Source organism: Sparus aurata, chromosome 4 (genome assembly GCF_900880675.1).
Source record: "Sparus aurata chromosome 4, fSpaAur1.1, whole genome shotgun sequence".
NCBI lineage: Eukaryota > Metazoa > Chordata > Actinopteri > Spariformes > Sparidae > Sparus > Sparus aurata.
In genome coordinates this window covers 18,212,812-18,236,509 of record NC_044190.1, presented here as the reverse complement: position 1 = coordinate 18,236,509, position 23,698 = coordinate 18,212,812, and the positions used below count along the sequence as shown (strand labels likewise).

Genomic DNA, 23,698 nt, shown 5'->3' with positions numbered 1-23,698 from the left:
GTCCCAGATTTTTTCTCAGTCTTCTCATCCAACATATCACACACACACACACACGCACGCAGCACAATCTTTGTTTAAACACCATTTGTTTTATTTCAGATTTCAAAAAAGCATTTTTCAGAAATGCTGTGGGGAAACTGAACACTGTAAAAAGCCGAAATATGAGGACCAGCTCCTATGACTTCTCCAGCACCGACACATTCATCAACAGGCTCAACCATGACTCTGAAGCTACATCCTGGGATATGGCACATACAAAACAAACTCTGCGACTCAAATTTGACAACTTTTTTTATAATTATAGGGCAAACAGATCACAAACTTGTCTTTCAAAATTCATGGAGGCTGGAGGAAGATTCAAGTACACTTCGGGGCAATGTGGTCAAGAGGAGATAGAATGTGAAGTCTTTCCAAATCTCGTTTCATCAAACCAAAGAAATCAAGCACGCGTGTTGATGATGTTATTTGAGACTTGACATTCAAGTAATAACTGTCAAAGAAGAAGGATTTGTAGCAAACAATGCATCTTATGAAAATATTTAATTGCTGTGGATGTTCACAAATGAAGGATGGTGCTCCCAAATACAAAAACATGCCAATTCAAGTCAGCAGCATTCAATTAAAAGTTATGCTACATTCAAGTGGAAAACGGACGCAAACAAAAAATGTAAGCACCAAGGGGCCGATTTTGCAGAGAAAGCAGAATAATGGGCCCGTGTATGGTAGTTGTGATTCATCAAAGATCCCTCACACATCTGCTGAGGCACAGAGGAGCACCAACGATCTCATCTCAAAAGTACTTTCCTCCACGTTGTTCACACTCGACCTGAAACCGAAATCAAAACGGTCAATGTGAAATTTGCACCGGAAATGTTAGCTGCAGTGGAATAGTCATTTTTTTGTTGCTTAAGGTTTCTAACTGAGATGACCTTGAAGTATCCAAGTGGCAGCCATGATGCAAGCTCGCCAAATACTCTAAATGCTCAGGAAAGGAGATTCAATACTCCCTTTCTTATCTACTTCAATATAGCATACATGCTGAACCATTAAGCCGACAAAGCTGTACCACAACTTCTGGCGACACAAGTGTGAGTACAGTCTGATTCTCTTAGCACCGTGGTTGCCTTTTTCTAAATCCGTACTTATTCTCCTTCACGTCTTTTCTTGACCTCATGGCGATTTCCACTGAGGTCAAGCAAAAAGGTTTAAGAAAAGACACTCTACCTAATTTTATCGACTATCCGAATGCAGCCATTGATAATCAGATGTTCTTCAGCTGATCAGGTTTACAATAACCCTCAATACCGCCCCAAGAGGGATCTACTTGAGAGTAAGACGATGTTCAACAAGCGTGACTTAACAGAAAGGCAACAACATGCAAGGCAACCCGTGTGTAACACCATTCTGGTAACTGAGAATACATGAACTGGTAACAAGGTCTTCTTCACCCTTTGATTTTCATCGCCCATGGAAATGTCACTATGAAAATTTCCTCTGCTGTCTAATCCGAAAGGGAGCGTGGGATGATTGCAGTGGGAGAAGGGTTAGGTCCTGGGATGTACCAGCATTAATCTTTATTACTGGCCACATTCGTTCTGTTAACTACATCCAGTCCACAATGAGATAGACACCGTGTCATGTGGTCCCATTGTGGTTTACACATTCAGCCACCAAAATTGAATAAAATAAAAGTGAGTGGGTGACCTTTCAGAACATAAATGAATCATAGAAGATTTGAGCATGTCAAGTGTGGTACGACATCAGTATGATTTTGTACTTAAATTATCACCTGGTACAGCAGCAGCCCTTCAAAGTAATCACAACCAGGGCAGAAGGGCTGTGTGACAAGATAACAACACCTTCTGTTTTTGACATTTTAACCGTCAAACCGACATAGTTTAAGGTGTGCTTTGAGTTCAAGGATAGTATCTCAATCCCTCCTCAGTTGTTGAGGCCCTGGTGTGCGTTTTTAAAGGCTGGTACTGTAACTGCCCTCCAGATAGCCAATGGTGAGAGACAAGCAGACACTCATAGTAAAAACACAGTAACAAAGTGAGTGAGGAAGAATACAGCATTCTCTGCAGAGGCAGTGGACGAGAGTACCTAGGCCGTTTTTCCTACATGCTGATCTAAATAGGCCAGTTTGAGGGAACTTTTTAAGAAACCCCACTGACGCTCTGGTTAAAGCAAAGTTCAAAATCTTGGGAAGTACAACATTTTCTTTCTGGCGGCGAGTTAGATGGAAAATTTGTGCAGATTTCATCAGCACATCAAATGTGAAGCTGAAGCATGCAACTAATTTACTCATCTGGTAACAAGGGGAAACGGCAAGCCTGGCTCTGACCAAATGAGGTCACAAAATCTGCCTACCAGCACCTTTAAAGCTAACTGTATCAAGGGATCAAACATTTTCTATTTTACAGGAGAAAATGTATCATTTACCACATTAACTTAATGGAGTCTTTGTGGTTGTCTAGCAATGGCAGATAAACTCTGTAAAATTGTTACACTGTTATTTTTATTCGGATTAAACAAAGAAGACTTTATGTGTTAATCAGTGAGTTTTAAAGATGCTGTAGGCCGTTGTTTTCAGCATGGATAGAACTAGGCTAGCTGTCTCCACCCATTTCCAGTCTTTGTGCTAATGATAAATGGTACGCTTTTGTAGTCCTCAAAACATTTCTGGAGCTTATATTGACAGATAGTAACAGATATATTACACTGTAGCTGCTGAGCTAGAATTAGCAGGCACAGAGCTTGACTAAGGGTGTAAATAATTCCTTTTCAAATCAACTGGATCTCTGGTAATCCGCAGACGTCTTGCTGGATGAGCTGTATGGCACCATTTTAAGTTTTTTGTGAATCAGAACAAGGTCCCTGAAGCTTCTTCAGTTGCTTAGTAGAATTCTACTTGCCATTTTGCTGAGAAGCTCCAGAAATGTTTTTGTGGACTAGAAAACTTCACCCGACTTTTCATCGGCATGAAGGCAAGTAATTGATGATTACATTTTCATTTTTGTCCTTTAAGCTCCCTGTCTGCATGCTGTAGCCTCACATCTAATTATTCTCTATCCTCTCATTTAACTCTCAAACAGAAAGCAAACAGCAAATTTCCAACATATACTGCTTTAAATTCCCAAGGAAAAGGTGCCTAGAGCAGTGACAGTGTTTGCGTACTGCTAACATCAACCCAAACATCTGTTTCACTGGTTCTAGTGCCTCAGGGTTGAAGCAGAACGGCCCAATCAGGATTCAGGATCTCCGGCACAACTCCTTCCACTGCTCTGAATTGCTCGTCTGGTTGAACTGACTGTCAGAAGCCAAATACACTCTGTGATTGGCCACCTGCACTTAAAATATCTTTGGTGAAAGTCACCTCCTGGCATTCCCTGACCTCCCTGTCACCTAGCAACAACATAACACAACATGCTAATGTCGTCAGCGTGGTAATGCCCGGCGTAACTCGAAATAGTATACAAAATAAAAATATTCTTTTAAATAGGTATATATAAACATTGCATTAAAAATAGAACCGTATCAAAACACGATCAAGAGTTCACAGTCTGTCCCTTAACCTCCAAGCAAGAGCGCCAAATAAACCCCCCGATCTTTACCAGACCTCCACCCAGCTCCCCTCCACGTCCAGAGTTCGTAGGTGAGGTCTCAATGTGAAGAGCCTTTACTGCGACTTCAGCCCCAAACTGTTGGAGGACAGCGGGTATGAGTAGGCTTTGCCCAGCACTATACGGTCTCGGAGCAGTTTAAAAAGGACATAATAGTTGCAGCAGAGAATAAGGCCCAGAGACAACGTGTGGTTCCAGCGCTCAGAGCGCAGCAGAGAGTATAACTGGTACAAAACCACACTGGACTCGATCCAGATCAGCAGGTTCAGGATCCGCAATGGCTTGTGGAACAGGAACTGAAGAGAAGATCAGAAAAGAGAACCATGTCAAAGATTCAGTCATGTGATATGCAGGGGGTGGACATAATAACATGGACGCCTGTACTATGTAAATCACGGCAAGCTTAAACAGATTTATACAGCCAGTCACTGTATTCACTCTGTGAACAGGATGGATTAAACCCCAGAATCTGGTCTGGAAAAGCAGACAGTCAGAATTTATTATTATTGATTCAACAGACTGCTCACATTAAATTAAAGCTGAAATGACCATTTCTGATAAATAAGTTAATCAGCTGATCGACAGGAAATTATATAGCAACTACTTTTTTTAAAAAAACACTTTATTTGTGTCATTTCAATTATCATATAAAACCACCATATTCTCTATTTTACAAATGACCATAGAAAAAACAATCCCAACAGAAAAAAGACAAAGACAGACCAAACCCACAATCGACCTGACAAACTTATAACAGACAATGGACAGACAGAAAAGAAAACAGCAACAAGTGCACCTAACATTCATTATTACAGGTGTAAACATTCAGAGTTCCAGTTCCAGACCAGGTAAATTGTTTACATATGTCATTAGAGGGTCCCAGGTTTTGTAGAATCGGTTGAAAATGAGTCTACGTTTGGAAATATTCTTGCCAATTTAACTTTTGAGAATAGTAACCTGTGTGACACTTTAAACTGTATTAAAGCCTGTCTGGAACATATGGAATAAGAGTGGACTCTCGTAAGAGCCATATCCCATTCCTCATCGGACAGCTGGGCCCCACATCATTTTCCCACTGTTCTCGAATATGTGAAATAGAGAGGTTGCAGCTATCCATGATATAGGAATAAATAAATGATATTCTACTCTTATTCAGCATATTGACTAGGGGTGCACCGATCCGATATTAAGATCGGATATCGGCTCCGATATTGACAAAACGGCCGGATCGGAGATCAGTAAAATGAAACAGATCCACGGGCCGATCCAGTTTTTGTTGTTTTTTTCTCCGTCGCAGCACATCCTACGTCATTCTTCAGCGTTAGTGTGTCGCATGCTATAATAGCGCAAGTTGTTGTTTGACCAACTCTTTATTAGTTTATTCTTAGGTTCAGCTGCTACGTTTTATTTTGTATTCCTGTTTGCAGGACGTTACACTTACTCACGTCACATTTCTCCGCTGATTAGCTAGTAGCCCCGCCATCAGCTGTTAGCCTAGCAACGCTAACTTTCAAACCGACGTACTCAATACTCCGTGGGCTGTCCATCGTTGCTCCATTGGTCCTCCCTCCACCACAACCTCAGGGTTATTCACCGCCGGGCTGCTTTGTCTCCTCCTCTGCTGCTGCGGTCTCCCCGGCTCGCAGCGATGCTGGATGGTCGCCCCCGCTGTGTGCACGGAGCCTCCAGACGCTAGTTTGTTTACGGACGGTGCTACTGACTTAGTGCTAGTTTTCCCTCCGTGCTGACTGACAGGCGCTCCATTCATTCTTTGTTTTGTTTGTTCCACTTTGTTAGTGTGTCCTTGGGTACCCTGACAGGCGCTATATAAATTAAATGTATTATTATTATCATTAATATCATTATTATCATTATTATTATTATTACACATGTTTACAATGTTCGGTAACTGTTTGATTATTTTGTCTTAGTTAGGAAAGTCTGGTGCCTTTAGTCCCTTTCACATGGTGGAAGGTATACAGTTTATTATTAATTCAACAACGGTATCGGATCGGTATCGGGTTATCGGCCGATACGCTCAGTCCAGGTATTGGTGTCGGGATTGGATCGGAAAAAACTGGATCGGTGCATCTCTAATATTGACCCTTAATAAAGAGTCCAAACAGGAAGGAGGGGGGAGCGTAGGAAAGTTAGAAAACTATAACGAGTAAAAACTTTGAAGCCATTGTCCAGTAAGGATGGTTGAAAAAGATGGTTAGGTATTATTGGTGAGTGAATAGAAATACTCTGAATAACCAGACATCCTTTGAACTGATTTATGAAGCGTAGTGATTGAGTTACAATTATATTATCCTTGATACTGTTAACTAGTGGTGGTAGAGGTGCACAGAGTAAGGCAGGGAGTGAATGTAGGCTGCTTGTAACCTTTTCAATCTGGAGCCATGCAGGGATCCTATCATTCCAATCTTTTAACCACAGAGAGATGGCATTAAAATTCGCAGCCCAATAATACGTGCGCAAATTTGGAAGTGAAAGCCCACCTACAACTTTTGGTCTTTACATAAATTATTTTCTTATGCGAGCTGATTTATTATTCCAGATAAAAGGAAGAAATCATTTGATTAAATGCCTTGAAAAAAGACTGTGGTATGAAAACAGGCAACGCCTGAAACAAATATAGAAACTTTGATACAATATTCATCTTTACAGAATTTGTTCTCCCGATAAAGAGATAGTGGCAAAATAGACCATCTTTTAATATCTTCTTTGCACTGTTCCAACAGAGGAGTGAGGTTACTTTTAAATAGACTGTAATAGGATTTGGTGACTTTTACCCCCAGATACGTAAAGGACTCGGCGGACATCTTAAAAGGCAGATTGGGATATTCTCTGGCATTACTACTAATGGGGAAGTATTTGCTTTTATTAAAATTTAGTTTATACCCAGATATGTTTCCAAATTCCTACAAGACTCTAGGGTTGGTGATGTATAGTAACAAATCATCTGCATAAAGTAAGACAGTGTGAGTTAGGCCACCACGTGAGATACCTTGTACTATTATTGCATCTAAGGGCTATGGCAAGTGGCTCTATAGCTAAAACGAAAAGCAATGGACTCACTGGATCCCCTTGTTTCATCCCTCAGTGAAGAGGAAAGTACTCAGATGAGATACTGTTGGTATAAACTGAGGCAACTGGATCAGTGTAAATAAGCTTAATAAGGTGAATGAAGTTCGGGCCAAAACCAAACCTGTCAAGTGTATGAAAAAGATAACCCCTCTCAACCTCTCAATCTAACGCCTTTTCGGCATCAAGCAATATTACTGCTTCTGGGGATGGAGTGCTAGATTCAGTATAGATGATATTAAACAATCGTCTCAGGTTAAAATAAGCTCGTCTGCCCATGATAAACCCAGTCTTGTACTCTGAAATGATATGAGGAAGAACTGCCTCTAGCTGGAGTGTAATGGCCTTCAAGAACACTTTACCGTCACAGTTTGTCAAGCTGATTGGTCTGTAAGATGAGCAATCTAGAAGGTCTTTATTCTTCTTTAATAGCAGTGTAATAGATGCCTGACGGAGCGTGGGCGGAAGAATATTATTCTCCAGTGCTTCTGCATAGACTGAAAGAAGAAGAGGGGCAAGTTTATCTTTGAATTTTTTATATAAATCAGTTGGAAACCCATCCAGGCCAGGGGCTTTTCTACTCTGAAGGGACATTATTGAAAAGTTAATTTCTTTCAGCGTCAGACTAGGAAAAAAAAAGCATCAAATTGGTTGTGATCTGGTGCTGAATCTGAAGAATATAATTTAGAATAAAACTCTTTAAAGCAGTTGTTAATAGCCTGATGATAATACGGGACGCTGCTTTTTAACGGAGCTGACTAGGTAATAATTTGGAAGGTTTATCCCCCTCCTCATAGAATCGACTACGGGATTTATAGATGAGCCTCTCCACTTGGGTGGGAGTTAAGAGATCAATTTCAGTTTGTAAGCCTACTCTCCTCCTATTCAAATCAGGGGTCGGAGAACCAGATTTGAGTCCGTCCAGAGCCTTAATTTCTGAAGATAGCTCCTCAATATTCTTATACTTTATTTTCCTAATATGAGCAGAGCGAGAGGTAATCTGTCCTCTGAGATACGCTTTAAGTGTTTCCCAGAGAGTTGAGGCTGAGATGCCCTCAGTCCTATTTTACCTGCAAAAAGAAATCTATTTGTTCTGCAATGAACCTCACAAAGTCTGAATCAGCCAGCAGGAGTGTTTCAAGCTGCCATGTCTTTTTTGTCCTCTGAGTCAGGAGAGTTACCTTAATACTCACCGGGGCATGATCAGAAATAATGATTGGGTCATATTTACAATCTGTAATAACACTAAGTAAATAGGGGTCAACCAAAAAAAAATCTATCCTGGAAAATAGGGATGGGAATCGAGATGGGAATCGGTTCTTCAGAACCGTTGCCCAGTGAGCCAATTCCTCGGAATCGTTAGCATGCGTGCTAAACAATTCCGCTTATCGGTTCCGCTCGTTGCAAATGCGTCATGACGTCACACACGCGCTGCGTTGTTTGGGTTCAGAGCGCAGCAAACATGGCGTCGAGGCAGAAGCGCTCTAAAGTTTGGGTTTTTTTCACACGAAAAGACGACAATACGGTCACTTGCAACACTTGTAAAGTTTCCATTTCATCAAAGGGGGGAACTACCTCCAGTATGCAGGAACAATTGGCCACACAGCAATTCATTTGCAGGACTGTCGCGTGTTGATACACTACTACTTAGCGACGCAAGTGAGACAAGCAGCAGCAGAGCTAACGGGACGCCATCTGTTATTAATGCCGAAGGTAACTTTAAACTCTCCAGGCAGACCGGGCTCTGTCTACTTAGTTAATGTGAGTGCCATTTCAATGTGTAAACTTTTACTACACGAATAATCTCCTTTGTCATTGTCCATCAAATTTAGATGATGTTGACGGCCGGAGTCTGGCTGGCTCAGAGGCTGCAGCAGCTCTCGTGCACCTCTAGCTACTCCGTTCACAGAGGCAGGGTTACTCAGGTACGGCACTCTTGATCATCTGTCAAGGGACACACTAGCGGAGAGTTTAGATTCTCTGCCCGAGTCCGACCCGACCCGACCCTCGGGCTTGTTTGTGTTGCTGCGTGGGGTACACGTGAGTTTTCCTCGTGCTGAAAACGTGACTTGTGGCATACGTCACATCACTCCCCGAGTCGTAAGAAGAAAGCGAAAATATATATTTTTACTATGGAAAATGACAAAAAAATAGTAACGCACAGTGACTTGAATAAATAACTTCAATCTGATCACTGTTTTGGAAATATTAACGCGTTAGATTGCTTGTTACTGAAAAAAGTGGTCAGATTAGTAACGCGGTACCGGCATTACTGATTGTGTAGCTTAAGTGCAACATGGAGCTTGAAGATGTAAAGAAAAAAAGAAAAAACAGGAGGATTAACTTTGAGCAAGTTTGGAGGAAAGTCGGAGGTATGGAACCATTTTAAACAAGTGTTGGGCAGTGACAACAACTCATAATTACAGTTAATGTGTCGGGCCGGCCGGGCTCGGACACAACGTGCACAGGCTCGGGTCAGGCTTGATTTTTTTGGGCCCGATCTAAGCTCTACACTAGCATGCCATAGCATACTGGTTGAGAAACACTGCCCTAAGCTACGAGTCTCTCACTTTACTTTGAGAAGTAGCTCACCTACTTTTAGGTTTGTTCTGAGGTTGCTACACTTAATTTGTGTATACTCTGTGATGCGTCTTCTGATCAGATATTAAAAGGGAGTTAATACAAACAACCAAATTCATTCTTATTCCCTCACCCAATGAGAATCGATAAGAGAATCGATAAGGAATCGGCTCGATAAGCAATATCAATAATGGAATCAGAATCGTTAAATTCTCATCAATTCCCATCCCTACTGGAAAATCACTTGTGTACGTTAGAGTAATACGAGTACCCCCTTTTAGTGGGATGTTTAAATCTCCATGGGTCTGTAAGTTTATGTATATCTATGAACGACTGGATTGTTTGCACAAATTTAGACGGTCTTGGTACAAACTGAGAAGAGCAACCCCGGAGAGAATCCATCACCAGGTTGTAATCCCCAGACATAATCAAGTGATGACTATCCAGATTAGGGTTGGAGTTTAGCATCTTTTTTAAAAAAAGGATCATCAACAAAGTTTGGGCCGGAAATATTGACCAATACTAAGCGAAGTTGAAACAGCTCTCCCACAACTATCACGTATCTGCCATTTGGATCCAAGATAGTGTCTGATACAATAAAAGGAATCTTTTTATGAATGAGTATAGCTACTCCTTTACAGTTACGGTTAAACTGTGAATGGAACATTTGCCCTACCCATTCTTTATGAATTTTAGACTGGCCTCGATTTTGAAGGTGGGTTTCCTGTAGGAAAGCAATACCAACCCCAAGATATTGTAAGTGAGAGACAACCCTTTTTCTCTTGATTACCTGATTCAGACCTTTCACATTCCAGCTTATAATTTTCATATCATCTTTACCTGGGACAAGATGTGAATTACTCTGTGTCATTAGAACCACTCGATTCAAAAATACCGGCGTCTGCCCCATCTAGATGATAAAAAAGCCAGATAGGTGCACAAGCTGTATATAAAACAAATAGCACATCAAAACTACTACATACAACACATAAAAAGGCCTTAAAAAGGCTATCGCCCCTGAGAAAACTTCAAACTACTGCAAACCTGCATTTGCATGCTACCCGCAATGATGAATATTTTTTTTCCAACCATTGATGAACTTCTTGAACAGAATATTAAATGACCTGTGACATCATTTCTCATTATTGAAACCACAATATCCATAGGCCGTAGAAAGTCAATCTAACGAGACGTCGGTGATCATAAAAAGTAAATAATAATAATAAAATACATTTAAAAAAAACAATTTAGCAGGGCATAAATATGAAGCGTTGCGTGTGATGTGTACACACACATAAAACGTTCACTGCCACATAAATAATATTAATAAAATAATACTATCAAAATTGAAAATACTGTCAGAAAATATGTCTCTTTTAAGTGATTACTGGAGTCATTGTCCCGATCATTAATGTTACCTCAATCACCATTAACTGTAGCGTGTGAGGCAGAGCGTCCGTCATCAACAGTAACATTGTTATTAACGTAGGTCAGTGCCTCCCCGGCGTCGGTGAATTTAATGCGTTTCCCGTTGTGTGTGAACTGCCGAGTGGCTGGATAGTAGAGGCTGAACTGGATCCATGTGGGTGGAGCTTCTTTTTGGACTTGGAGAAGGCTGTGCGTCGTTTGTTGACGTCCGGGCTGTAGTCAGGAAAGATGTGAAATCTTGATCCGTTGTAGGAAAGCGGGCCCTTCTGTCTGGCGAGGCGTAGGATCAACTCTTTGGTTTGAAAGTGATGGAGCTTGACATTGAATGGCCATGGTCTATTGTCACCACCTGCTGGTTTTGGGGCCAGACTCCTGTTTGGTGATGAATTCTGTTGGTCTGCCTTCTGGTGTAGTTTTCCAAGTACGCCACCTTCTCCCTCAAGGCGTTATTCTCTTTAGTAGGGATGAATATTGTTAAGAACCTCACGATTCGATTTGATTTCGATTCTTTAGGTCGCAATTCGATTCAATATTGATTCGATTCCGTTGATTCGATAGAGGCTTGCACAGCAGTAACTGCATTCACCAGCGCTTCCATGCTGTTAGCATTAGCACCTGGTTTTGCGCTTACACTAGCCAAGGAGTTTGAGTCGCCCCATGTAGTTAAGCTGGTTTGGGAGGCATTCATCCAGTCATATGGTAGTAAAGTCATTTGGTGCGTATTTCCAACGAAATTTGAACAGTGACGAGGTCCAAAATGTATAAGTTTGATAGATTTCTGCGGAAGCTGTGGGAGACACGCCTACTCACTACTCATACTCAAGTACCGCCCTGCGCTTCACATTTTTTAAAGGAGTCATCACCCGGAAATCGCAATTTCTCTCGTTAAATCATGCATATTGGTGTTGGACCTCTGTTGAAACTTGCCTGAAAAGCTGGAGTCTGAAAGTGGCTTATTTTTTTCGCTTTGGCTCTTTTTCCAAACAGGAATAGCGCACAGTAGTGCGCGTTCCTAAAGCACGAGATTTTGACTCTGCTCCTGTGGTGACGTTACCACAGGAGGCTACTTGCATATGCATCGGCTCACAGCCGTCCTCAGCCAGAGTGAGCAAGCCGAATCTGCTTATTTCTCTGTCATTTTCACGCCATACATCGTCACCGCCAGCATTAAAACTCAGGTCTTACATGTAAAACACGAGTGTGAAAAGTAAGACGGAAAAAAAAAGAATTTACCATTCAGAGACGTCCTGCTGTAAACGTGTCTCTTCCACCGTCTCTGCCTCTTCACTCTCCCGTTCGGTTTCCGACTCTGTCTCGTACATAAATGCCTGAATTCCGTAAGGTTCATCATTTAGTGTGTGCGCCATGACAGGGGGCTGTTTATGTTTTGGAGTCTGTGTGTGCATGCAGGCTCGCCCCCCATTCCGGCTCTGTCCTTCCTGCGGCCAATCAACGCGCGCCTCATTACATATTAATACAATGCACATCCGGACCGGTCAAAACCTTGCGCATAATCTCGCGTGAGAAAGTCGCGGTATGAAAAAGTGTCAGAAGAAGCTCTATGTTTGATTTTTTTACTTTTTATTTTTTCTAATAAGTTTTAAGAATTGATCCAAAGCGATCCAAGAGGGAATGGATATGCAAAAAACCAGGTGATGACTCCTTTAAGCAAAAAACACCTCTCATCCTGGTGTTAGATAAAAGCATAAATTCCTTACCTTGGAGAAACTGTTTTATATCCTTATAAACTTTAGTTTAGTTTAGTGACAAAACATCTGAAAGCATCACCTTTGACTCTGGAAGACTGGGATTAAAATTTTAACCACTTCATGACATTTATGGACTGAACAATTCATTTAAGAAGAGACGAAAAAAATTATGAAAATAAGCATTAGCTGCAGCCCTACACTAAACAGGCTTGCTGGTCAATGTGTACCTTTGAACTAACTTAAATTTATTGCAGACCATATTAAGTAAAACTTGTGTTCAATTAGCAATTACCAAACTACCTTCAAGGAAGTGTTTGACCTGCTTTGCTGCTTGTTATTCTCTACTTTTTTTCTGCTATTTCTTTACAAAATCCCACTAAAATGGATTGATTGAACCATTTGATGCAACACATTGCTTTTATTAATCATTATGGAGTTGACATGATCAATGTCTAGGGTGAGCTAGAGTTTTCTGAGGATAAAATGATTTAACAGTAATTCCAGTGATCTTGGTGCATCTTCTCTTCTCTCCACCACTTTGAATTGATGATGCCATATCTCAAAATGAAAAGAGATATAAGGATAATAATAATACAATAGAATTGCGGGTTTGCCACTTGGTGGCTGAGACACGGCCCTCCAGCTTGATTTGTAAATACGGTCTTCAAAATATCTGTCCACGGCAGTTGACACCATGCATGAAAGGATGTGGCTGTGTGATCAAAGTACAATTCTGCTGACATTAACAGGAGTGGCCTTTCACATGTGTGACAGAACATTTATCCACTTATATGTTTCAGTCAAACACCTCAATGGCTGTGAACTGTACTGTAAGAATATTCTTACTATTGTGAATAATGTACAGGCTACACCTAAAGTTAATTTGATATAAAGCAGAGGTACTCACATAAAACCTTGCATGAGAGACATCAGAGGGCAGAGCGACATTATAGGGCCCAACTGCTTTATAAAGAGATCGACTGTGTCGTACCAACACCCCCTGAGGCCAAATGGTACTTTCTGACCACCTGCAAAACATAAAGAACCCGGTTATACACAAAACACTGACAGTAATTGTAAAACCTCTGTGTGTGTACAGAAAGATCCACTCACACATGCTGAGGTGCATTGCTGTATGAGCCGTGCTCCAGCTTCTGCCAGCGGCCCAGGTGAGCCGCTGAGCGATGAAGCAGGTCGCAGTAGCTGGGGGGCAGCAGCTGACTCATCAGCATCACAAACGCATTGATCCACACCATTATCAGATGCTCACATGACCAGCGCATGTCGTAGTACTGGGTGCTCTACGGAGACAAAGTGCAGAATTAGAGACAGATGAACTCAAGAATGTAGGAAGGTGGTACTGAAGGGATGGTGGAGCATGAAAGCAACCTCAACAATAAAATCTTAAGGGAGAAGAACCACAAGTGGCGGATACCAACCTTGACAAAGCAGAGAGGCAGGAAGGCGACATAGTAAGCACTGAACAGGGAGTTGAACAGCACTTCCTTGATCCGCCGGTTGAAGTCGCTCTTCAGCTCCTCCACCTCTGCACGAATCAACTCCGGCGTGTGCGAGTGTGTGTGTGGTGGACAGGTGTGAATAGGCATGTGCGGGGGGCTGGAAAACTGCTCTCTGAGGTTCTCTCGCAACAGGAAGAGGAAGTCACGTGGGCGAAAGAACGGGGTCTCCGTTAGTTCAGACTGCTGGTGGTCGGCTGGGTAATCGCAGTCAGAGGGCGCCGTTTGGCTTTTCCCCCCCTCCTGATGGAAACAGCAGAGCGGGACATACACACCAAATCTGGCATGGGAGAGAGGGAGGGGGGGCAGTGTGTGAACAAGGACAAAAGAACAGAGCGGTGAGTTTTAGTTTCAAATGACTGCAGGGTGAAAAGGAGGTGTATGATGTGAAAAAATCATGCATATTTAAAATGGTGGCACACTTTACAGGAGGGTCCACAACTTCCATTGCCACATAACTTATTACCTGTGAATGTTCTTTTTTTTCAAGTTTGTTCCTATTATGTGGAACTTTTTATGCTGCTTTCTTGGCCAGGGCTCCCTTTGTAAAAGATCATTTGAATCTCTGAATTATAAAATAAAGGTTAAATAAAAATAATCAAATAAAATTATAATTTGCTGACTTCAGTTCGATTCAAATTCAACAAAGATCACCTGGGTGAGGTGTTACGACAATTGTGGTTCATGTGCAACAAGAAGATTTCACATGTGGGTTGGCAAAATAGATTTCAATTTGGCTAAAATCCATACATGTGTATGTGCATGCAGGGAGTTAAAGCATCACCATCCTATATTCATAAAAGCATGGTCATAGTCCAACTCTGGTATAATGCATCAAATGGAAACATTTACTGTTAAATATTGTACATGGTCCCTCTACAAATAAAGATGAATTAAACTGAAGTAAATTATCAACTTGGAAGTGCCTGTCTCCACCAAAAATATGGGCAAGCAGGTGGAGCATCAAAGCAGTAACACCCACAGTTAGGCATAACTTTAAGACTTAATATAATTTAAAAGAGAGAGTAAGATAAAAAAAAAATTCCCCCCATACAGTAGTCATGAATGAGGAAATTAGCTATAGGCACCAGATCTCTTCTTCTTACCAGGCTGTAAATATGTTTATTTCTGCTGTCAAGTTGAGCTTTTTGACATTGGGGTCTTATCGGGTCAAATCCTTTTAGGAGCATTTGAGGAACTGCAGTTTTTTTGGAATTTTTGTGTTGGCTTCATTTTTCAGCCCCAGAGGTTGCAGCTTGGTCACTTTGCTTCAAATAATTTGCTTATTTGCTTGCCAAACAACCGACCAAACCCTACATCTGCACGAAAGTGGAAGACGGGGCTACATTCAAGAAATTATTTTCGAAAACAACAATTTGACATCGCTGCACAAAATGAAGAAGCAGAGGTGAGAAAGTAAGCAGAGGCTGAACTTCACACAACTCCTTCAGTTTATGTGAGAACAACTATGGTTACATTTATACCCATTTGTATGATTTATCTTACACCTCAGGCCTTTTGTCCCTTCAATTTGGGCCTGTACTGACAGCCTGTATAAGCACATCCTGGCCTTTAGAGGGTGGGGGTTGGTGGTTAAGAAAAACTCACGGGTATCCCAGGAAGAGCAGGTTGAGCACAGAGTGGTTCTTGCAGAGGTTGACCAGCGTCCAGCAGAGAACCCAGCCACACATGGTCAGCAGGCTGAGCCGAGCTGCAATCAGAACCACGTAGCGGAGCAGTGAACCACCGCTGCTCTGAGAGACCTTGGGGAGACAGATGATAGAATTAACTCAGAGCTTGCAGAGATACTGTGGCACTAACTCTGCCCTGAGTAGGGTTTGATTACCACAGTGATATGTGGACTGAAGTTGGTTAGGCGGGTGGATAAAGGTCTGTGTGTTTACCTCTGAAACTATTGTCCAAACAAGCCTCCTGGCTAACATGACTGTGATGAAAATAGCCAAGTGGTAGTCCATTAGATGAAAGTTCTGCAGGAGCAAAGCAGATTATCAGTTTTCCATGAAGACATTTTTAATTTGTACATATTAAACTTAGACTTGAATCTGCCTAATAAAAACCTTTTATGTTCCCAAAAAAATAAAAAAAAATCAGTGTATGGGATATTTTTCTAAAACTAAAAAACTGCATAGAAAGTGAAGAAAAAGCAGCTGATTTAGGTGCAGTAAAAACAAAAAAGAAAACAAATATTTCAGTTGTAATTCATAGCTTTTTAGAAAGACAAGGCAGTGATTTCAAGTCACCAGCAACAATATAGCTAGTGTGTGAGTTCTTACAAGCGAGGTAGAGGCAGCAGGGTGGCTGTATGGGTACCACCAGACCGTCCTGTAGATGTTGATGTACTGGACAAACAAGGCCACCAGCAAGTAGAGAAAGAGCAGGAACTCAAACAGCAGGCTGCTATCCAACGGCAGCTCGGGGATCCTCGAGTGGCGGACAGGCTCTGGAGTGATGAGGGCCGAGAGAGGGGGCGCGGACAGACCCACCGAGTTACTGCTCCTGAGAGAAGACATAATTATTACAAACTCATAGACAGATGTATCTGTGATGCAGAGTTTGTTTAGAACAATGTGTCACACCACACCTTCTGCAAGTTAAAATAACAAACATTTACATAAAAACAGTTTCTACTTCTCTAGCACTGTAAATTAATGTACTTTAATGAGCTCTTATTGTCAAAGGAATTAAAGGAACAACTACAGATAGTAGTTGTGTTTTCATTATCAATCAGCCAACTCACATGGAAATGATTAAATATGTGAATGCTGAACATGTGTAGGTGATGTCTGCTGTTTCCTCCCAACTCCCCACGAGGAAAACCCTTGCTCACCTTGGCAGGGAGAGGGGAAGGAAAACACCAACATCCCCCATAGGTGAGGATGCCTCGGGGCCTGCAGGTGGATGCTGGTGTGTAAGTGGAGCTTTTGAAATACTGAATGAACAGCAGCAGAGTAGCCACTGATGGCTAAAGTGGACTGTCTTGCTTAAACATTAGCATCAGATATTCAATGAGAAAAGTGAAACCTTTCAGGGTTGTGGCAGACTCAAGTTTGCTGTGTCAAAACCAGCCTGCAGGTTTGACCTTAGTAGTCATTTTTGTAATTTAAATGATTTGTGAAATCATGAAAAAAGCTTATAGTCTAAGGTGACATCTTTAAAAGACTTGTTCTGAAGGACTCAAAGATGGTTTATGATGGGAAAAATTAAAACAATTAAATGAATCACTTATCAAAATATTGTCAAATAAATGTCCTTTTCTTACGTTAATCAACTAATCATTCAGCTCGAGCAAGAATTACAAAAAGTAAGATTACTTAAGATTAATTAAATTAATACAATTTCTGAAACCTTTTTTTCAAACAAAGAGGACAACAAAGAGGATTAAAGCCTTACTGTCACAAGCTCTACAGTGTGAATTAAAGGGTTGGACTGTTCAGATAAATCGTTTGTCGTTATGAAAAATAATTTTAATTCATCGGTGTGCTCACCTGTTCCTGAGTCCTGTACCATTGCCAAGGTTGCCTCCAACAAGAGTCTGCAGGGACGGCAGAGCAGAGCGACTTAGCTGCTGTCTGCTGGGACCCCTGCGACCTCCTGGCATGGTCGCCAGTTACCGTGGCAACCTCGCACGCCGCCCACCAACCAACAGCCGCTGGGACTTCCCTCGTTCTCCTCAGTGAGCCACCGTGTACAGCCAGGCCACTGCAGAGGAAACCAAAAGACAAAAGAAGGAGTCAGAACGAGAAAAGATTAGATTAGATTAGATCAGAAAAAAAAACAAACAGACCTGAGGCTCCATCAACATTTACAAAACTACAGCGGATTTAAAAATTACGCATTTAGAGACCAGATCAGTCCCAACGCATTTACTTTACATGACAAATAAGTAAACAGTAGTAATTCTAATTAGGCAAGGATTACATAGCACTGGTCCAAGCTGTTTATTATTACTTTATATCTTATACTTTATTTAGTCAGCAAGGTCCCATTCAGATACAAAACCTCTTCCAGTGAATGCATTTGTTAGTCAGCAAAATTGCTTCAAAATGTATTAGATATATGAAAGGGGAAATTTACTGTACTACAGTACTACTGGGCTTTAACTTAAGCATCTGCTTGAAATACTTAACATGTTCCATCATCGCTGCTGTATGACAAAAGATAAAGCCAAACTGATTTTTACTGCGTTGTGTAATTTGTGTGCCCTTGAAAAAGGCATAGCACCTGTGAGACAGCCTTATGTGAATCTGCTGTATTCGGGAACACCTTTATGTTTATTCATAAGAGGTTTAAAGAAGCAAACTGATTGTTGGATTCAAAACCAAACCACTTGTCTTGTTTGGCACCGCTTCCATCAGTCCTTATCGAATCTACTTTGGTTGACAGACATGACAAGTTATCATGACATAAACCATGTCAGACAGTGGTACTCTCAACCCTCTTGAACCTGACAGGGTTTTCCCCAGGAAATTACTTATCAGGGGTGGTGAGCCATCCATATCCTGACGCATCTTGTTTCATGATCAATTTAGTTAGCAGATGACTGCCAAAAACAACAGTAACACTAATTTAATTCATGGTGCTGGTTGTTTAAAATGTTTATATTAGATTTTGAAAAAGAAGATTTATTTATGATGTAAGAAGAGGTTGTGTTTATTTCAGTATTTTACAACACTTGCTGGTTTTCTTAGCCATATATGACAGAATTTCACTGGGCTTTGGAGTGTTTGATGGACAGAACAAATTTGTGTTTGGTTTTGTTGGTTTGATTAATTGCCATCTTTCAATTAATAGTTTGATTTATTTTTCAAACATTTTCATTGTCCAGCTTCTTCTCTGCTTTTTTGTTGTCACATATGATAGTAAATTAAGAGTTTTTGGATTTCACAATTTTTGTAATAAACTAAATTATTAAACATGAAAATAATTGACAGATTAACTGATAATGAAAACAGTTAGTTGATGATTTTAGATCATTCACTCTCAAAGGCACCCAAAATCAACTTTTCAAGTGAATTGTAGAGATCCGGTAATAAATGTCCTCCTACTTCTGTCTCCAGTTACATGAATAAACCAATAGCGTGATGTAGTAAACTTACCTTACTTACTTATTATCTATTCTATCTACTTTTATTTATGTATTCTGAGTCCAGTACTTGAGTGCACCTGAAATTTTGTTGTATTTTGTACAATGACAAATAAAGTCTCTATCATACGGATTTATAAGTTGGCCAATATTGGCTGATCACAGTAATATATATTGGATAATATGTCGAATATTATGAGAAGATATAATAAAGAGACAGATGCATGGTTTTTCTAAAATGATCTAATTCCCAGAGAAGTTAACTCTTCCAATAATCTGTTATTTTGGACAATAGAGTTTATTGTTAGACTGTAAAATATCCTGCATCCATTTCATGTCTTTGTTATAAGTGTTTGATAACCACATTTAAGGTGTTGTTGCAAAAAAAAAAGGTGTTTATCGTCCAATAAATCGTAGAGTTTTACTCCCTAATGTCAGTATCAACATTGGCACCTTAAATCAACTATTGGTAGACTCTAAGGCTGACTGGACTAATTACTTTCTGTGTCTCATCCTTTGGTGATGTATTGTAAATAATGCCACATGAGGGAAGAGCGATCTTCGATGCAATATTCTCTTTTAATGGTACAAATGGAGAAATGGAAATCGGGTGCTGTTTAATTGGTTTGCATTTTACAGAGAAGTGTTTCTAGTCCAACCACACTGATATAAATCGGGTGGAAGAAAACATTAGACACTCCACTCAGTATAATGCATTAAAGCTCTATCACTACAGCCTCTAAATGGTCATACAGTAGAATCAACATCTCTTCAAAACAGTTTTGACAAACACTAAACATTTTAAACTCCATGAAAGCTCTTGAATCAGACTGCATTTATTTTAGCTCAGTGCTCGTAATAAACTGGAAACTGAGTGAACAGAAACTGAAGTAATTAACTGCCCCTGAGGTTTCACTTCATAGAGTCAGTGTACCAGAGAACAGTCCTGAGGCCTTCCTGGTGGCATCACTCCTGGCCAATGTCAAACCATCTCTTAACAAAGCAAATATACTACAGCTACCCAGAGTTTCAGGCCTGTGTATGTGCAGTCTGCCTGCTTAAGGCCACAGTGAGGTCCTGGAAGTGTTTAAAGAATATTTCCAAGTGTATGTCAACGTCAAATAACTGACAAGGAGTATGTTTTCATTCATTCAATAGCTAACATGTGTTTCAGTGCAAGAGCTGTGAAAAGACGCTGTCAGAATGTTTTTTGCAAGGATAACTGACCAAGTCAAATACTGAATGTGTCAACACTACCTGGGGATTATACCTCAGCCACTCCCTGGTGTATCAATAAATGTTAAAAACAGGCCTTCGTAGTCACGGCTCACATTTAACCTCAACATTAACATCAACAATGGCTCTTAAGGTAGTAAGTAGTCTTCAATAGTAAAAGTCAAGGTATCAATTCAACTTCTTTACTTGGGTAAGTGTAAGAATGTATCCCTCTGAAGGACATTTCTGTGCAAACCTAACTGAGCCTCATATCATATAAACTTAATTCAAAGGCTATTAAACTTAAAAGGTAGACTCAGTCCAAGCTGATTGTAAAAGCACCAGAAAGATAGTTGATTGCTGAGTCTCATTCCCAGACAGTCAAATACTAACATTTTAGGTTGTGAAGGCATTGGAAACAATCAATAATTTCCCTCAAATGTATTAAAAGTAATAAGCGCTGTAGTTACAGGCCTGTTTTGGAAATGTAAAGGGTAGAAAGAAATGTGTGGAAATATAGAGAGTGAAAGTTGCATGAAAATAAATACTAATAAGTACAGATACCTGAAAAATCTACTTAAGTACTGTATCTGTGCTATATTACTTTCAACCTCTGGTTTTTAGGCAGTAATGCCGACAAGTCTCTCGTTCCAGCTGCTTGAGGCTGAGGATTTGCTCTTTATGCGAAAGTGAACAGGACATTGTTGTGTCTCCTGGACTCTGGTGGACATTTATTTCATAATTTTCTGTCCATTTAATGAAAAAACTATGATGAAAAGAATTCAATACATTTAGTGAAGTTCCATCTGAACTAGCATTGCAACCATATGTCATGGTACTGCACAATAATATCATGTCCTGACAGACATGAAACTTAAGATAAATATGATTGATAAAAAATGCAAATAATGGATTTATGTTTTTGATAATGATCATATATCTGTAATTTATTTATTTTCGTAGCAGCAAAATGTATCATTTTCATTTCACCACACATATTGTTATTAGCTTGCACCGTTTTATTTCACGTATTGACCTATAACCTCTTGGTTTACCACACCTTTTAGCACTGTGAATTATGACCTGTCCCAAATATGAACTGTTGGACTTACTTTTGCACAGTGACCTCACTGATTTATGGGAAAGTGTTTGTGCAGAGTAGCACTCTGTGCTCACCGGACGCATGTCGGCTGTTGTGGGTACATCCAAGGCTGTCTGGCCAGCTGGATATTGTTTTCACTGGTCTGCTTTTCTTTTAGATTATTTTTTGTTATTTGTTTTTAAACTATTAGTCTCGTCTGTCATTTCTTGTTCTTATGTATTGGAAATAAACATTTCCATATCATAGCTCTCTCTGAACTAGTGTAGCTGTAACTAAAACCCATAACATTTGGTACAACCTCTTTTCATCACTGTTCAGTGGGTTTGAAAAACAAAATAAAAGTAGCCCTGCACCTAAAGTGGAAAACAAACCTGAGGCAGGTAACATCCAGCCTCTGTGTATATCATCATTTCCTATCTCCAGATAAGCCTTGATGGAGATGATACTACAGCATGCTCTGTAGACACTGTGTAGCCCAAATATTAAATATCAAAGTGGAATCTTCAACAGGAAACAGCCGTTAACACACACACACGCACGCGCACACACACACGTTGAGTTGAAAGTCAAGACTGAAAACAGGAACTGTGACATAGAGAAATTAACTACAGTGGAGGGATTGCAGGATGGTATTTTGCCATTTTGTGGAAGTGCAACACGTTTCTGGTTTTCACCACAAGTGCTTTAAAAGTGTGACAAAAAGCGACCGAGCAGCGGGAGAAAGGTGTTTGAAAACGTGGCTATGTTGAGCTGGTGTGTTTGTTGGACTGCACTGACTTTTCTTCGGGGAACACTTTGTTAAAAGGTGGGTTGTTTTTTGTTTTTTTTTGTTGCAGGGACCTGCTAAGACATGTACCACAGCTGCCTGTTTGAATCATGACATCAGGCAGCGTTGTCATTTTGTCCACCACGGAAACTTGGAGCACACTTTAGCAAAGACGATTAAAATAGACAGACTGAAGCTAGTAGCTAGCTCTTAGCTTGCAGAATCAACGCTAGGGAGTTTAAAAAGCTGTGTAAAGCCACGGCTACTCACACAACATCGACGGCATACGGAGGGGTGAGCTGAACGAGGATGCATCAGTCAGTTGTGTGGCTTCCAGCCTGACGAGTCCAGACAGTACCGAGCATTTCTCCTCCTTCCAGCTTCAATATACCCGACTGCACTGCTGTGGCGAGGAGCTACGACGGCACCGGCGATGCTGGAGGGTCGCTTTCTCTCCGGCTGTAAACATATAACGGGTTTAAAAGTTAGCCCTGGGGTTCACGAGCAACAGTGTAAATGCGTTGCACAGAGACCGACGTGGCAAATCCGCACCTCCTCTCAGTGCAACGTCATCAGAGCGCGACTTAAACGAGACTGCACTGCACAGTCGCAGTTTGACAAACCGCACACGGCTGGTCTGGAGTCAGTGCCGCTCACATCCTTTCGACTTTTAATAATGGTTAATATGTATTTATTAACAGTGACATTTATCGGCGTCTTTCAACTAGCATTTTTCCATTAATAGAAATAGCCAAAGTAGCATTTTTATTACTAGTTAAGCTTATTTGTTTATTAGGTATATCTATTAGTGTATTAAATGGGAAATCCACCAGTTTTACAGGTCTTGGGGAGTTCCACTGCATTATAAGCAAAAGTAGTGTAAAGCATTTTGTGGCTCTAGAGTAAGCTGCTTGTGGCTGATAAAGTACTATGTAACTTGCATTTGCTGTGCAATAATCTTTGTTAAAATGTGTCCTGCTCTCACAGTCAACATTAAAACGTGGTTCCCTTCATTTTGAATTTGGCTATTGATTACCTTTTCTTCTCTGAGGATTGCAGTCCGTAGACACATGATTTATTTAACACTCTGCCAAACTTCCAACGGTACCAGTGAAACCAGTTTAAGAAGTTAGTTTTGAGTCCTGATTGGCAGCTATTGTGGTTATTGATTCATCAATTTTACCTGAGGTGTACACACAGCCTTTACTGAATTAGAAGTACAGATACTTGTGTAACAGTAGAGGTACAGATTAAACTTCTTTACTCCAGTCAATAAGAAAGTGTCCCTCTGAAGGACATTTCCGGGTCATTTCTGTGCAAAGCCAACTGAACCCCACATCATGTACACTATGAAACTTAAAGGTAAAATCAGCTGCTCATAAACATTTATCAGATCCTTTTGTCCAAAGTGACATACAGTTATTCATTCACTGATGGCGGAGGGTGCAGATGCCACCTAGCACATCAGGAGCAGTTTAGGGTTCAGTATCTTGTCCAAGGATATTTTAACATGCAGACCAGGGGAACTGAACCAGCAACCTTCCAATATCAAGATGCTGACCCCTAA

General features: G+C 40.7%; 1 protein-coding gene across 1 annotated transcript; it reads right to left on the bottom strand.

The window, feature by feature from the left end:
• Nucleotides 1-69: 69 nt before the first annotated feature.
• On the bottom strand, nucleotides 70-22,759 carry tmem39a (transmembrane protein 39A). The gene is made up of 10 exons (XM_030413508.1): nucleotides 22,684-22,759; nucleotides 22,402-22,590; nucleotides 17,451-17,664; nucleotides 16,239-16,461; nucleotides 15,849-15,932; nucleotides 15,553-15,707; nucleotides 13,867-14,224; nucleotides 13,541-13,728; nucleotides 13,335-13,455; nucleotides 70-3,919 (listed from the first exon to the last, which is right to left on the bottom strand). The coding sequence occupies exons 3-10, from the start codon at nucleotides 17,561-17,563 to the stop codon at nucleotides 3,680-3,682; spliced, it is 1,482 nt and encodes a 493-aa protein (XP_030269368.1). The 5' UTR covers nucleotides 17,564-17,664; nucleotides 22,402-22,590; nucleotides 22,684-22,759; the 3' UTR covers nucleotides 70-3,679.
• Nucleotides 22,760-23,698: the final 939 nt, after the last annotated feature.